This window comes from Lepisma saccharinum, chromosome 23 (assembly GCF_977018435.1).
Source record: "Lepisma saccharinum chromosome 23, izLepSacc3.1, whole genome shotgun sequence".
NCBI lineage: Eukaryota > Metazoa > Arthropoda > Insecta > Zygentoma > Lepismatidae > Lepisma > Lepisma saccharinum.
Window position 1 is genome coordinate 30,845,628 of NC_139251.1, and position 18,405 is coordinate 30,864,032.

The following is an 18,405-nucleotide window of genomic DNA, read 5'->3' on the forward strand; positions in this document are numbered from 1 at the left end:
TGTTGAGTTGGTGTTTCAATTCCACTTTATGCACATTATGGCTAATCGGGACTGGACCTACAGTTTAAAGTGGGATCCGAACCACTTGTGCCTCCACCGGGTATCGAACCTGGGACCCCTTGATTTCAAGGCAACGACGCTACCACTGCGCCATGGGGGAGGCCCCCCTAGAAAAAATGATATTTGCAGCATAAAGTGTACTCTGAGAAGTACCTGAAAAAAATTTCGATTGTTATTCCATGGATAATGGGGAAATTAAGCAAAGAAGGTAAATTTACGTTATTGGTTACAAATAAATATTTGCCTTTAACGAAAATTATTGTATTTATTAATTACATCATGCAAATGGTATAATAAGTTCATTAGTAGCTATTATGAATGAAAAGATATGTAAGCCAGAGGTTTGTCTGAACAGGTTGACTTGCATGCATAATACCATAGTGCTTCATTCCCTCCCTCCTGTGCTAGCATCCTTTCTCCCTTATCAATCTATTTTTTTTACATTAGAAAAGTCATATATTAAGGAAATATGATTTGTTTTGCAATGATTTTCTTATAAAATGATGATGATGAGAAAGGATACTAATTATATCCTGAATGAAAAATTTGAGCAAGCACTCAAAGAAATTAAGAATGGGAAAGCAACGGGCACGGATGAAATTCCTGTTGAACTTATCAAATGCCTGGGATGATGGAAATAGAGAAATACTGCACTTATGCAATGAAATCTACGAGAAAGGGGATTGGCCACCAGATTTCACGGAGACTGTTTTGGTACCTCTGCAGAAGAAAAGCAATGCCAGAAAATGTTCTGAGTACAGGACAATCAGCTTGATATTTCACTCTGCAAAAATTCTTCTAAGAATTCTGAACTAGACGAATCGGTGCTGTACCATGTAACCAACTAGACGCTTCGGTGCAAAGAGAGCCAAAAAGTGCAGCGAACTAGACGGAGCTCCCGACAAAGAGACATGTACATGAAAGAAACAGTAAGCGAATTGTCCATCATCATTTTCATTCGGTCTGAATTACACAATTTTATGACAATGAATTGAAATAAAGACGTCAATAAGCAGAGAACATTGCCTGCTTAAAACCAACATAGTTTCATTTTTTAAAACAACACAGAATGTAGAATAAAAAAATACTGAAAATAGTGTGGACAATTTGCTTACCATTATCTTTGCCGACAAGATCGTAATGGTGGTAAGGTACAAATTATCGCCTTTTCTGTTTAACGATGCGGCGCTATGTCACGGACCGGGATTTAGCGCAAGTACCTTAGAATCGTTACGGGCATAGAAATCGTTCTATTCCGATTTTGTATAGTGCTACCAGTGAGTGACATTACGTGTAATCTAGAGTCGTTTTCACGTTCAGAAGACACAACGGCGCTTATGGAGAAACCGTACAGTGTTGCCAATACAGCGCTAGCTCATGTCGCCGGGAAATGATGACCTTCCTTCACAATGAAGGTGTTACATATTTTGTATATATAATGATAATTATATGTAATTATTAATATTAATATTATACTGTGAACGTTACAGTTACCCTTTTTACTATGATCCATTGCGATCACTACACACGCGAGTGTAATGCACGAATATGACACTTCAGAAATCACTTTAAAAAGTAAAAATCACTCAGCGCTCACACAACTGAAAACAGTTTTTCGAGAGAGGGAAAAAGTCTAAACAGACCAAAGCAGATCTCTCACTCAAGTAAGGGGACCCTGGCACATGGGTTAGATTCAAGTTGCAACCCAAACAAACAAATGAGTTATGGCCCACGTGAACTGATAAGACGTGAATGACTCAAGCAAGGCATGTCATATTTCTATCTTGAAGCCCCATATTTTGTCACGTGTTGGAAAGCCTTTCAAAGGTTAATATGGTGTCTATGAATTTATGTGTACCTTGGAAACTGAAAGGTGATCTTCATTTCAGTATTAATGTCGACAGTAATGTGAACAAAAACAACGTGTATTTGCGACAGCACTAATGTTGCTCACAACAGCAGCATTGGAAATAATTGTCAATTATTAAATTTAAGTAATTTCAATTCTATTATAACAAACTGCATGAAGTTAATATTTTTACTGAATGGAAATAAAATAACAACTGGAAAACTTGGTTGTGATTAGCCGGAATGCTGCGGTGGGTCAGCTCAAGATGGCCAGACAACGTCTCCTTACTTCGCGCGCGGTTCGGGTTAAAAAGAAACTCCAAATGCATGGAAGTAATATTTTTTGGGAACCTTTGAGTGGTTATAAAAAATAATTTCATTATTTTCTCCACAACTTTGTCGCTGGAAGTTTTTACTTGGAATTACAGAACAAAAAATGGCCAGCGACGACATTTTCTACTGCACGAATATAAAAAATCTCCACATACTTTATTTGAATATTTTTTAATGCAAATATGCTTTAAAGTATTGATAAATTCTGAGTACCACCGTCACCTATGACAATTAAAAAACAGTGTCAATTTTTTTCATAATGAAAGCTTCAATTTTACGGCATGTTTCAACGTTAGGAATGAAAACAATGTAAAAATTGTGTTTTCACAGAAAATTTGCGTTTTTAATTTATCTAAAATTATGTAAGCAAGTTAACAGTTTTTTGTGTTCACCATTGTATTCTCTACAAAATTTCCTGCAAAACTGCAGGTACCGATTTTACTTAAGCTAAATTTGTAAATCCTGAAATTTGACAACAGCGCGCTCGTATTTCCCATAAGAAAAGCATTGCCCATAAGAGCCCATTGTGTCTTCTGAACGTGAAAACGACTCTAGTAGTAACCGAGTGATATGTTATCTGATGGATAACAGAACTTGATCACGTAATGGCCCAAGTACAGATTGTTTAATCCCGAACTAATCATTGTCCACACACATTTTTTTTATATGGTTATATTTCTATTTATGGCTGAAGTTCCGATCGTGTCATTCTGAACTAGTGCAGAGGTTCTGAACTTTCGAGACGACCTTAGCGTGGCAAATTTTTTTTTTTAAAAGCTCATGCCTCAATCTTAACAGTTCTACTCAAATATAGGGTGACCAGATATTTGTTGACCAAACACAGTATAGTCTATAGGTTGAAGGTGCGCATTCACAAAACATAAAAAGAAAATGAAAATAAGGGTGGCTATTTGTTATTGCTTGTATTATAGCCCTAAAATAGATCTACACTCTACAGATTCAAATTACTTATGGGTCTAATGTAATTAGCTAATTACAAATACTTACTCACCAATGGCACCATCGTTCATACTTCTGGGATGATTTAAATCGTCCTTTATTGCCAGCAGTAGTTACCGGGTTTAAACCCCCCCCCCCTTGAGCTTTTGAAATATTATAAAAAATAGTTTGGAAAAAAAAATGAAAATGGCCAATTGATCATAAAGATCTGCAACAATACCACTACTACTATTAATAATAATTTGAATTATTATTCCCATTCAGCACAGAGAAAAGCACAGCATTCCAAACACACGCGTCTTTAAGAGTGAGTGCCTTGGCTTGAAAATAAACACGAATTGTTGAAAATAAAATATGAGGCCAATTATGATTTAAAAGAGGAGGTACTACTTTACTATACCGGAGACACCTATCAATGATTTATTTTGCAATTTTTTACATTGCTAACATACTCTTCTGCTTAGGTGAAATAATGAATTTCTAACGAAAATAATGTATATTTCTTACATTAACGAGTACTTACTGTTGTTCCTTATTTCCCACAAACCATCCACGGGTAGCCCCAAAAACCATTGACGTTAGCCCAAAAATTCACGATAGCCCCACGAACCATCACGGGGACGAGGTATATCTACTAGGTTAGGTTCCATTAGCACTCCTTTCGTTCAATTTAGCATATACGGACAACATCGTGGCCGCAATAGTGCATCGGAAATAGATTTTCGTAGAAAACCGCATTAAAATAGATCAAAACTACATTCCCGAACATCAACAACGCTACAGAAAATGATTTGCGTAAGTACTTTCTCCTGTAAATTTGAAGAAATCCGTCTCCGGTATAGTAAAGTGTTACCAAAGAGGAAAAAAGTTGTTTTGTACCTCAGCTGCAACAATGTTCAATGAACGTGTATTTTTTTCTGTGAGCAATGGGAATTAACTAAAGAAAATTCTTGGTTCGTTGTAAGCGGCTAATGCAGACAAAGGCTAGGCCGACAGCAACACAGTCACCAGTCCACCCATGGAATTTCTGAATTCGAACGACAATGAGCTGAACTATTTTAAAATGTTTTGTTGGTAAGAACAGCAAGAAAATCCAGATGTGACTTATCATGCATGTGCATGGTAGATTTTGAGGGTGGTATTGGCGCATTTCTCATAAATCATTGCAGTGTCGTTTGGGATCCGTCGATATGTCAAATCAATCTAAGCGCAAATTTTTTTTGCAAGAATTCCCGCTGTGACTCTCTCGAGAATTGTGAAAATTCCTTGCTTCGTCGACGTTATTGTGATACGAACGTATTATACTGATTTCGGATGGTGCATCTACATCCACATTACTATATAAATGATGTTGAAAAAGTGCTTTGTAAATCACTTAGAAGTAATAAATGTGTTGGAATGTCTGTAACTTACTTTTGAACGCAAGAATAGACTCAGTGGAATTTAGCAACATGTATTCTACATCGCACCTCATCATCATCCTGGGTCAGTTCCATAGGCAAAGGTAATGTAAATTTCCTCCTGCAAATAGAATCGTGCCGTGAAGGGACATGTATGGGTGGGGTCCCACACATTCTCGATCTCGGCCATTTTGGTGGTAATGTGATCAGCACCACACTCCGGCACTCCGGCAGCCTTTAACCTCAATGGTTGCTCACAGGTATTCATTGATATGAGACTGGGTGAGCCCTGGAGCTCCCAGAAAAAAATCCAACCAATTCCGGGAATCTAAGCCGGATCTCCCGCGTGGGTGTCAGACACTCTATCGACTAGACCACCTTGCTTCCTTGGATGAGTTCCATACTTTGATTATTTAATTTTTTTAAAAATATATTATCTTGTTTTTATGGTTTTTCTTCACACTTAAAATGTCTCACCTCATTGACTAGACAATTATTTCGTAACAAAGAAACAAAAAAATGCTTCCAGGATTTGATAAAAATCAAATGACTAGAAAGTAATTTCATTCTATTACTTTTATAAATATATTTATGTAGATCTCTACTACTTAATAGTCGTAGTGGTATTATTAGTAGTAAATAAATAAATAAATAAATTATAAATATTATTAATTAATTATGAGTATTATTAATCAATTAAAGTATAATAAAACAATGATATTGTGAATTTGGAGAAAGTTTTAGAAATACCCCCCCCCCCCTGATAAAATCCTGCGTACGCTACTGATTGCCAGTCCAAACTCTTCACAGATCATGTCCACATTGAATTTCATTTTCATTACTTGTTCGAGTGTTGACACCAGGAGTGTACTTTTTTCCTCTCACCAATAAGTTTTAGTAACACTGAAGAGTCTTTCACAACCAACATTAGTACCAGGCAGAGTAAACAAGAATTTTAATTTTATAAGAGGCACAATCACTTTTAAATTTGACCCAGCCTGTACTAAATCTTTGCACACTGACCTCCACTTACACATCATTGATTCTTTTCTTTCCCCCCAATCTTCAAGATGTTTTTCATCGGCTTTTGAAATTGCACAGTAAGTTTCAAAAGTATCATTGTTAGGGCTGAGCCGATACCGATGCCGATGTATCAGAAAGTTTCGGTTGGAAATCAGCTACCGATGCCAGCCGATACTTTCCGGCATTTTGGTCTTTCACGGGGTCCGCAAAAATCCCGCGCGACTTATTAACAGTCTAATTATCCTGGAAATTATGCAAAATTAAAACTTCCTTTTTATTTTACACTAATTTTGCACGAAAACTATATTTTGTGACTACATAATATCTATTTTAATATTCTAATGCAATTCTTGAATATTCTAAAGCAATTTTCTTGGTATGTTGATGCATATAATTGGAGGAGAATATTTACACACCAATATTGATCAATATTTTGAACAAATTTTAATTATTGCAATTTTCAAGTATCAGTATCGGTGGGAATCGGTAAAGGTATCAGTTCAAAGTGGTATCGGCTCAGGTCTAATCATTATCATTAAATTCCAATGAATTTGAAATTGTTTTGCTTGTTGATGAAATATGAAAATTACTCTTGAAATTGTTCATAGGAAATTCTTGACTCAAGGAGTAAATACTTCAGTTTGTTGACATCTTGATGTTTTCCGTTCTGTGGATTTTAAGGCATTTTTACGCGTAAAATAATGAATGAAATTAAATAGCAAGGAAAAGAGTATATTTGGGAATTTTTGCAAATTGAAAAGAGTATCGAGTGTATGAACTTCTAAAAGAATATGTCTGGTCACCCTATCAAATACCTTTTTTGTTAGGTTGGTAACATTTCATTATATCGGAGACACATTTCTTCATTTTTACACAAGAAACTACTTACGGAAATGAGTTTCTCTAAGGTTTCTAACGTGTGTCGAGGTATTGTCTTTCATCGTGGAATCTATTTGACCGGGAAATCATGTATTTTGCAAGAGAAATGTCTCACCGACGCACAATTGCCATTGCTTTCCTACGTGAACTGGGTGCTCCATACTTTTGATGACTGAACCGCCTGTAAGTGTTTCCAACCCCCCCTTTTTTTAACTATGCTTGCCTAACCTGGAACGACTTGAGATGACCGGACCCCTCTCCGATTTTCTTTATTTTGGCATACTCACTAATTGAGGCCTCCTAATCACGAATCTGAAGTTAAAATTTGTCGGAAACGTCTAGAAATTGCAAAACAAGCGAAAATAAGGCGTTAGTTTTCGGAATGGAAACTGTCGATTTTCGTGAAATTTTTTGTGTCTCACAACCAAATATACAGGGTGTTGCAAAACTCTTTCAACAATGCTTGGGTGCTGGTAGATATCATAAAAACAAGTAACTTTTCCCTATAAAGTTTACCTCGAAAGCGCTTAGTTTCTGCACTATAAGCGCTTAAAATCTATGCTGTATGTATGCAACCCAACACAGAAAATGCTTGCTCTGACATAACTACCAGGGGTGCATGGCAGGGTTGCCACTAGCTTTCCTTGTTAAGAGAGACGACTTGAAAACAACAACTTGGGAGTCTTGCCTGAGCAAAATCCAAAACATTAATGATACTTGCGATGTTGTAAGAACCATTGACAGTATTTATAAACTGACCAAGACAAATAATGGGCAGACTGAAATTTAAGATTGCCCGACCCTGTGGCCGAGTGGTTAGCACATCGCGCTGCGACGCGAAGGGTCCCGGGTTCGAATCCCGGTCGGGCTTGGTTGTTTGTGAATGTCCATTCATCAATTTCATCACTCATCCCCATCTTCGCAAATTAGCCAAGTAAAATAAACTAAATCAATCAATCAATCAATGAAATTCAAGATTGCTCATTCTAAAATATCTCCATAATTGATTGATTGATTTGATTTATTTTAATTCATTTTTCTGCCACCTTTGGCTAATCGCGAAGATGAGGATGATATGATGAAATAACAAATGACACTAATGTCTAGACTAGGATTTAAACCCGAGATACCTGGCGCAGTAGCGAGCTGTGCTAACCACATCACCCTGGAGTATTTCGTGTATCATGCGATATCAACAATTGCAATGGACATGTGAGATATGGGAAATCCATGAACGAACAAATGTAAACATGATATGTTTGCTGCCTCGTTTCGAACACGCAGAGCCGCCCCCTGTGCTGGAGTGGTTAGCACATCGTGCTACGACGCCAAGGATTCCGGGTTCGAATCCTGGCCTGGGCATGGATGTTTGTGAGTGTCCATTCATCAAATTCATCATATCATCACTCATCCCCAACTTTGCAAATTTACCAAAAGAGGCACAAGAAGCGAAGTAAAATAAAGCAAATCAATCAATCATTAAATTAAAAGAGGATTGCAATTATTTCCTTATGAGACGAACACGATTAGCAATAACACAGATAGGAATGATTTTCTAATAAATAAATTGTAATAACATTACAGTCTGCGTGTTCGAGATAAGGCAGCAAATACATCTTGTTTACATTTGTTCGTTCGTGGATTTCCCATGTCTCACGTGTCCCTTGCAATTGTTGATATCGCATGATACACGAAACACTCCGTGGTAATGTGGTTAGCACAGCTCGCTACGGTGCCAGGTATCTCGGGTTTAAATTCTGGTCTAAACATTGGTGTTATTTGTTATTTCATCATATCATCCTCATCTTCGCGATTAGCCAAAGATGGCAGAAATACGAATTAAAATAAACCAAATCAATCAATCAATTATGGAGATATTTTAGAATGAACAATCTTGAATTTCAGTCTGCCCATTATTTGTCTTGGTCAGTTTATAAATACTGTCAATGCGTCTTACAACATCACAAGTATCATTAATGTTTTGGATTTTGCTCAGGCAAGACTCCCAAGTTGTTGTTTTCAAGTCGTCTCTCTTAACGAGGAAAGCTAGTGGCAACCCTGCCACGTGCCCCTGGTAGTTATGTCAGAGCAAGCATTTGCTGTGTTGGGTTGCATACGTACAGGATAGATTATAAGCGCTTATAGCGCAGAAACTAAGCGCTTTCAAGGTAAATTTTATAGGGAAAAGTTACTTGTTTTTATGATATCTACCAGCACCCAAGCGTTGTTGAAAGAGTTTTGCGACACCCTGTATATATTCCTGATACTACCACATCATCACATTTTTTACTATGTTTGCCGAACCTAACCACGTGCCAATGGTTCGTGGGGCTAGCGTCAATGTTTCGCAATGAAGCCAGTCTCCAATGTTACCAGTACCTCACAGATCTTTAGTAAGAAGCACAAGAAAATAATATCGATGTTCTTTTTTTTATATAAATGCTATAGATGAAGATTTAAACATTTTGCAGATTTAAATATGAGTATTGATGTTACATCTCATAAATTTGTAACCCAATCAAGAAATATATCACTAGATATAAGATACAATTTCATGTCTCATGTTATAACATTCCAAGAACAGCTGATTTTATATTATATTCTGTGGAATTGTGAAGATACCTGAATATATGTATCTTACTCCATTTACATGAAATGTACATTTTCTAATAAAAACCTTTTGTACATTTCAATATATCTACATTTTTTACCAAATCAATATAAATTATCGGTAAATTTCTCGTATCGGACAAACGGCTGAAATTTGCTAGTTCATTTAATTTGAATATCCGTACTTACGTATTCTGCATTGAGAAACATTGCTGAAGGTGGCATTTCGCTTATTTCACGGAAATAAGCTCTATTTGCGACATATCGAGTAAGTTTTCTTCATTTCTTTTTGCCTTCAGTAACACGCAAAATGGCGGTAACAGTTTCACTACTGTACTCGGCATGCAGTATTTCCAACCCACTGCACCCAAAAATACCTATGTAACCCCACAAACCATTGATGCATAGCCCCACGAACCATTCATACATAGCCCCACGAACCATTTCCGGTAAGGTTAGGTTAGGTAGGGTCACTATAGGTTACAATAGTGAAAAATTGGTTTCGAAAAAAATATGCGTAGCCCCACACACCATTCTCGCATAGCCCCACGAACCATTGACACATAGCCCCACAAACCATTTGTGGAAACGTACCTTCTTCAGTTACAAAAACATGTGTTTGGAAACACTGACCGGGATTACGTCATCAGACACAGGTTACATCCACATGGAAGTAAATGGATGCAAGAGCTTTCGTGCATCGGTCACACATTTATATCGAAAAATAGATGATTTACCGGGAAAATTCAATGAACGATGCAAGAAAACACTTCCCCGAACTTCCACAAGTCTAAAGAAACTGCATTCGGTAAGTAATTTCTCCTGTAAATTTGAAGAAATCCGTTTGTCCGATACGAGAAATTTACCAAATTATCTTAAAACAGATTAAAATTTGATTTTTTTGGTAAAGAAAACATGGTATGCAATATTTCATCATTTTGAACAGGGATGTGATGGCAACCATATTTGCCAGTGTGGAATATAATTCATGCAATAAGATTTTTAAGAAAATTGTAATTTGGACATTTTTGACCTACAATAAAATTAGAAAACCTTTGAAATATAAGATCCTTGCGAGATATCCATGTTTTAATACCTACAAAAGTTTCATGTGACAGAAGCTGTGTTGATTGCCATAACATAATAGGTGTACTTCTGCATAAGTTATGTATTGTGAATAGTGTGCTTTTAATTAATGATATCATAACGCAGTGCACTTTAGAAAGAAACTGCACACAAATTCATGGGTATTAAGGAAAGTGTATGATCAGCCTTCTTTCAGTGATAAAAATTGTGATATTTTATACATACACTTTCTTTGTATGATCATAATAATCATATCTTGAATCACTTTGGCAAAGACTACATGCACAATGCTTACCCTGCATTTTTTTCAATGCAGTATTTCCGGAAATTAGCCAGAAATATGGCGGCTGGTGTGATTTAACTCGATGAACTGTGGAGGGAGTTGTTTACTGAATATCATACTTTGTCCTGAACCATCTAATACTTTGATATTAAGATTTATTTCATATTTTCCGTTCTGTTAAGAGGCACAAAACGTCAAAGTCCATTTGATCCTCAGATAGGAAAATCAGTACTGGACGTGCAGTTTTAAAATGAATTCCAGACCACTATGCAACATGTCTCCTCCCAGTCCCCTTTGATTACAAGACAGTGGCATTACCACTATGCACACACACATATACATATGCGAGGCAAAATTAATTTAGTTACTTAAAGCAATGGCCAATATCTGTCTCTTTGTTGCTACATAGTGTAAAATTTTGTAGCTAGTTGCAAAATATGACATCATGAACCTTTAAACTCGCAACTGAAATAGATTAGTTACAATTGGCATAAGAGCCTAAATTTCCACACACCCCTCCCCAATCCGCTTTTTACGAGAAAAACCACCCATTAAGCAAATCTGGCTGTTTTTCATCTCTACTCTTCCATACATACAAGACCTCACACCCTCTGAAATGTACAGGACAAAATGTTGGAAAATTGGCAGGTACTTTTTATTAACAAATGTAGGCATGAAGATTATATGTTTATATGCATAAAAATTATAACAAAATGACACTAAATTATAAGATATTTATAGATACATTGGATCAGTAAAATTACGCTGATATGCTTATATCGGCCAATACCGATAGAGTAGCGATTAATCTGTTCCATCCTTACCATAAATAAAATTGCTTCCCTTATTCCCCCAGACACCTCATTGCGAGGAATAAATAAAGGGGCCCAGCCCTCCTTTCGTCGAGGCCAGGGAATGAAGAGCTGAGTCATCACCAAGTGAACGTTACTTAGCAATGGGAGGTATAGTGGAGTCATGATTTGAACAAGATTATCCTAAAATGGCATAGTCTCAGCTGTCGTGTGTCATCCTGCCATTCCTCTCCCCAAGCTCTCTTTGTAAAGTGAGTGCCAAAACATGCAATACCGGTATGGTTTCAGTAACTCGCATATTTTTTGAAAAGCATAACGAAACAATTATTTTTTTAAATATGGCTTGTCCATGAAAACATGCATTATATATAAACTAGGAATGGGACCGATTAATCGGTACTCTATCGATATAGGCATATCGGTTTATCGGTAAGATTACCAATTATATTACTGGTCTGATATGTCTATAAATATCTTATAATTTAGTGCAAAATTCTGCATTCTGTTGTAATTTTTATGGATAATCTCCATGCCATACTTTCTATAAAAGTAAATGTCTAAATATTCAACTTCTTTTGCAGGCCGGCCTCCATCGTTGAGTGGTTAGCACATTGTGCTACGAAGCAATGAGCCCCGGGTTCGATTCCTGTCATGGGCATGGATGTTTGTGAGTGTCCATTCATCATCATATCATAACTCATTCCCATCTTCGCAAATTAGCCAAAAAGTGGCACAAGAAGCGAAGTAAAATAAAGCAAATCAAATCAACTTCTTTTGCACTGCAGTCACCTCGAAACACACATTTATTAAGGAGATTAATGAACATTTCAGGTTCTTCAAGGGCCATTTGTAATTTTATATCTAATCAGTAGAATATCGGTATCGGTAAATTTTATGTCGGTACTTTATTGGTATCGACCAAATACTCGTGATGTTGGAGAGCAAAATAAGTTTCTGTTTCTTGCACCGTGACAGGCTACATTGAAGCTGACGGTTTATAAACCCTGACTCAGTGGCTGAGCATGTTAAGAGGTTGACTTTCGATCTTGTTACAAAGATTCTTTGATTTGAGTCCCTTCCTGGACATAGGTATTCTTTATTAGTGCCCTTTCACTCTAATATTTTCACCTGTAACATTTCTGTTAATACGTTGATTCTAATATCTTGCATTTTTCTTTACAGTTGTTTTCACGGACTGTCGATTGATGTGGCAAGAGAAACCTGATGTTGTCAAGAGATCCTTTGTTTATTGACAAGAGTGATACATGGCAATGGAGAGGAACCAAGTATATGATCTGTATAAGAAATTACAGAGAAAGAGAAAGAACGAGTTCTTAATTTCAGGTTGGAGAGAAATTATACAAAAATGCCAGACTGCAAAAGAAGGGAAGAGTGAAGATGTGGAAGTTAAAATGGATGAGCAAAATAATGGATCAAGTCAGTGCAAATGGACTAATAAAAACAAACATGCAGATGCTACTGAAGGAAGTATGAACAACAGATTGTCTTCTCAGAGAGATTTAGGTCTGCACTTTGAGGGTGACATATCATCACAGAGTGACAGGGGTAATCCGGAACAGGACACAAACATGTCAAACATGTGTAAGAGGAAAAAGAAAAAGAAGAAACCTAAATTGGATAATGAAAGAGGAATGGAAAAAGAGGATGACAATAAAGGGGGCAACATGTTTAATATAAATGATAATTTTCAGTCAGTTGGTAAAAAGAGAAAATACTGCGAGAGTGTAAAGGAAGTTTGTGACATCAAAAAGAAAAAGAAGAAGAAGAAACTGAAAACTAGCATGAATGATGATGATAATACTGCTGCAGCTACTTTTGCGAATAATGTCTGTTCTGTGGATGGTAGTTTGTTAACAGAATTGCCAGATTCTGGAAGGAATGGTGTCGGTTCTGAAGCAGAGGACAACTGGGAGGTGAATACGGCAGTGTTGAGTTCCAAAACATCTGATTCCAGTGTTGTTTCCATGGATTACAGCTGTGGAGGAAGGTATGTTCTTTCTCCCGATAGATTCGAGCGCAACAGAGAATCATCTCTCTCTGATTCACTACTAAAGTCACCATCAGTCTCAAGCAATTATAGTGGCAGCTTTGTTCATACAATATCAAGGAAGAATTCAGAGTTGCATTCAACTCCTAAAAGTCAAGGAAGTGACAGTTCTCTTTCAGGAGTCATCATAAGTAATGAGAAGAATAGAGGCAAGAAGATAAAGAAACATAGAAAGGGCAATTCAACAACTGATTCCAGTGTCGTTTCCAGAGATTACAGTTCTGGAGGAAGGTATGTTCTTTCTCCCGATAGATTCGAGAATAACAGAAAAGACTCACTTTCACCAATGGCTAGTTGTGATGGATTTAAGTCACCATCAAGCAATTCTAGTGGCAGTGTCATCATTCCTACATTATCAAGGAAGAATTCAGAGTTGCATTCAACTCCTAAAAGTCAAGAAAGTGACAGTTCTCTTTCAGGAGTCATCATAAGTAGTGACAGTTCTCTTTCAGGAGTCATCATAAGTAGTGACAGTTCTCTTTCAGGAGTCATCATAAGTAGTGACAGTTCTCTTTCAGGAGTCATCATAAGTAATAAGAAGAATAGAGGCAAGAAGATAAAGAAACATAAAAAGGGAAATCCAACAACTGATTCCAGTGTCGTTTCCAGAGATTACAGTTCTGGAGGAAGGTATGTTCTTTCTCCCGATAGAGTCAAGCATAACAGAAAAGACTCACTTTCACCAATGGCTAGTTGTGATGGATTTAAGTTGCCATCAAGCAATTCTAGTGGCAGTGTCATCATTCCTACATTATCAAGGAAGAATTCAGAGTCACAATCAAGTCTTAAAAAAACAGGAGTCATCATAAGTAATGAGAAGAATAGAAACAAAAAGAGAAAGAAACGTAAGAAGGGAAATAGAACAATGACAAATGAGTCATCATCCTCATCTACAGAGTGGTCATCAATTAGTCTCTCTGATATTTCAGGTTATTTTAAGATTCCCAAAGGGAACAAGGTATGTAATGAATTGGAAAGATCAAATGGTGACAAAGATCCTTTACTGCAAATAAGTGTTGCCTCTTGCAATAAAGGAGTAAATAGTGACATGCAAAAGAACTCTCAAAGTCAAGATTTGGATGGCTTATACAGCACAACTCTAAGTGAATCTTCATGTGAGTCACTAGTGTGTAATGTGGATGAAACCAGCGCTTCCTCACCGACACAACTTACAAACAATTCAATGGGAAGTGAAAGTGACTGCATTGTTGAGAATTCAGACTCCCGTACTAGTTCAGGGAATATAGATGGTAGTGGTACAGGGTCAGATGAAAGTATTATGTCCCCACAAATACCTAATAAGTTATCCCGTCCTCGGAAGAAACAGTTCTTCCCAGCTACAAGTGACATACATGGTAGCCATTCTTCATGTGTCAGTATTCCACCCTCACCAAAATCTAATGAACTGAGTAGCAAGCCATCAAAATGTGCCAAAATGAGGTCTGTAGAGAGAGTTTCTGTTTCTCAGTGTCACACTACTAAGGAATTTCCTGTGAAGTTATCTACCCAGTATATAAGTACACTGTTGGAGGACTCAAAAGCACAAGATCTTGAAGGTTTGTGCAGCACAAGTGATTCATGCAAGTCAACGTATGGTAGTTCAAGTGATGCTCGTCTTTCCTCAGGCATGGAAGAAACTTCCAATTCTGGACTAAGCAGTGATGGTTGCTTTCTTATAGCATCAGATGGGTCTGATAAAAGTACTGTATCACATCAAAACCATAATAATTTGTACAAATCGATGATGCCTTCTCACAATGTGCATGATAAATTGCAGAAATTCAGGAGAAAATCATCACAGTGTCTTGATAAGAAGAATCATATTCCAAGAGATGGAATGGTGGATGAAAAATTTCCAGAAGAGTTTGGTGATGCTGAAAAGAGTTTTGAAGAAAAGCCTGTGACTTTATCTCAGTGTTGTGCTGCTGAAAATACACAAAACATGGCTGTGAACATAGCTACTCAAGAGGGAAGTGGTACAGAGCAAAAGGATTCAGAAAGTCAAGATTTGATAGGTTTCTACAGTAGAACTCTACTTGAATCTTCGTGCAAATCGAACACTCCAGTGTCCAAAACCAACAGCTGTGCTCAGGTGGAGCCAGATATTACTGCTGGTCCAGAAATCCCCCATGCTAGATCAGAGAAAGATACTCTGTCACGACAGAAGCATAGAAGATTGAGTTTATCTTTGACGAAGATGAAGCAGCGTTCATCAGACAGTTTTACAAGTTTGGAAGACAACTCTCTTGCTTCTCCTTCCAAAGTGGACAAGTTCGGTAAGGAAGCATCGAAATGTTCTGATGTGGATAGTTATACTCGAAAAGATTACTTGTGCTGTGCTAATGTGCTGACAGATATTATTGATGCAGACATGAGATCGGAAGCAACTGTCTGCTCTCACCAGTGTCACACTCATGATAAAACAAACCCAAGTCATTCTCCAGACAAAAATACCACAATGCTGATATCGCAACGTAAAAATTTTGTCAGACCTTCATGTGAATCCAGACTGGGCGATTTGAATGAAACCCAAAGCTCATCAGTCACAAGAGATACAAACAGTTCAATCTCAATCAGTAATAATGATATTTTAAAGGCTGAGGACAAGCCTGATACTCTATTAAGAAATTCTCCTGTGACACAAGAGCGTAGAATGACCCGTTCTTGGAAGAGTCAAGTGTTTGCCCCTCGAAACGATAAGTCTGATGGCTGTATGAAAATGACAGGAAAGTTGAGTAATCCAACCGAAGAAACCCTGGATAGACTTAATAGTAATAGAACACAAAACGTGGTGTCTGAAGAAAGACAAGAAAATCATAATACTGTTAAGCAATCACAAGACGAGCACATTGAAGATGGTGAAGAAAGTACTGATACTACTAGTCATCTTGTTCCTCCAGAGCCAGAGGAAAGTACAAAGACTGTTAAAGATATTTCACCAAAGAAACGTGGACTTAACCATAATGAAGATAGCTCAAGACTAATTGGTACTTCAGAAGATAATGGTGAGAGTAGAATTATCACTAGTGATAATGTAATGCAAGTATGTGATAACAGTACCAGTTATCCTTCTAGCAGTGCATGCACAAATGAAGCTGTTTCTTCACTGGAACATGAAAACCCAAGAAGATGTAGTGCAAGGCTACGCAAGAAAGCACTTGGCAGAAATGAAAAATTGTTTGTGCACAATGTGGATGGTGGCAATACATCATGCACTTCTTTCCATAGGGGAAATTTTGTATCAAACCAAGACAGTGATGAGAACAAGCATTGTTTGATGTCAGACCCAAGACAAAGCGTAAGGAACAAAGTTTGTTTTAAGCATAGTGATGATACTTCAACACTAACTTGTACTTCAGAAGAGAAGTGTGGAAATGAAACTTCAACCAATAATAATATTGTTGGTGTAATACAAGAATGTGATAACGCTAATAATTGTGCCAGCAGTAGTGCAAGTGTAAATAAAGCTTCACCTTCGTTGGAACCTGAAAGCCAAAGAAAACATAGTGCAAGGCTATACCAGAAATCCCTTGGCAGTAGTAATGAAAATTTAGTGGTGCAGAATGGGTATGGTAACACTACACCATTTACTTCTTTGCATAGGGGAAATGTGTCAAACCAAGATCCTGATGGGAACAAGCCTTGTGCAATGTCAGATGTAAGACGAAGCTTAAGAAACAGGAAATGTATTAATTATAGTGAAGGTAGGTCAACACTAGCTGGTACTTCAGAAGAGCAATCTGCAAATAAAAGTTCCAATAATTATGATATTCATGGTGAAATGCAAACACGTGATAACACTCATAAGTGTCGAGGTAGTAGTGCATGTGAAAATCAAACTTCCGTGCAACTTGAAAACAGAAGAAGTGCAAGGTTATGCAAATCACGTGGCAGTAATGAAAATTTGTTACTGCACAATGTGGATAGTAGAAGTGTGTCAAACCACGACACTGATGAAAATAAGCTTTCTTCATTATCCACTGCAAGACGGAAACTAGTGGAAAGAGTTCAGATGATCCTTGGCAACACTGCAGGAGCCACAAACTCAGAGGAAACAACAAAGGTGATAGATCCAAGCTGTCAGAATGAGTGCATATCATCTGATGAGAATCCTGTACATTTTGATGAAGATCTCATTTGTGAAATTAGAGAACTTCTAGATGTTCATGCCTGCAAACTTCAGGTGAGTGGACATGGTTTGATAAGTCAAGTAGTAGGTTGAAGTGCTGTTGTAATCCAAAGTAATGTGCACAAGAATGTTGATATTCTTCTTTAAAAGTTTGCACACCTTTTAAGGCTGAGCAAATACCACTTTGAACCGATGCCTATACTCTTACTGATTCCCACCGATACTAATAGTTGAAAATTGCAATGATTAAAATTTGTTCTAAAGATTGACCAATATTTGTGCATAAATATTCTTCTCCCATTATATGCATATACAGGGTGTCATTTTAATGGCGCCCACGGACCACAGATTCGTATAGAGGACATCAAAACAAACAACTTTTCTCAGTAACATTTTTCTCGTTGGTGCGTCGATTCGACGCTACAGCCGTTCAAGAAAGACCTTTTGCCACCTGGATGCTGGCAACCCAACATAACATTTTATCGTATCTGTGATGTCATTTCCTGCAGCGAAACAGCGCACGGCAGGATTGCAAGGAACACACAAATTTTGTGAAAAATGACAAACTACCACCCTGAGTATTAGCTGTAAAACGAAGCAAGAAACACATCCAGAAGACCGAACATCATAGCCTACCAGCCAGAAGATCAGCAGTCATCTCAGGGGAAGGGGGAAGTGAACCAACAATATGAGAAATGGTAAAAAACGTATTCAAAATGAAGTGTCAATATCGGATTTTGTCTCAGCCTACATGTCAAATATCAACAACAATAAATTTTATTGGACTTATAGTTTACATGTGGCTGTTTACGCCCAGCTACATGTCAAATATTTGCAAATCTCATTGCAAGGTTGATATCTACAGGTTTGTGTCCAGATGCCTTGTGGTACTTTTGTGCTGATAACGGAAGTAT

General features: G+C 37.3%; 1 protein-coding gene across 1 annotated transcript in view; it reads left to right on the top strand.

Annotated features, from left to right (window-relative positions):
• The first annotated feature begins 1,195 nt into the window (after nt 1-1,195).
• LOC146005457 (uncharacterized) overlaps nt 1,196-18,405 on the top strand; it is a 70,293-nt gene continuing 53,083 nt past the window's right edge. The window contains exons 1-2 of the mRNA XM_083144700.1: nt 1,196-1,276; nt 12,477-17,545. Of these exons, the coding sequence (XP_083000826.1) occupies nt 12,560-17,545 (4,986 nt within the window). The 5' untranslated portion in view covers nt 1,196-1,276; nt 12,477-12,559. The remainder of the gene's footprint in view (nt 1,277-12,476; nt 17,546-18,405) is intronic.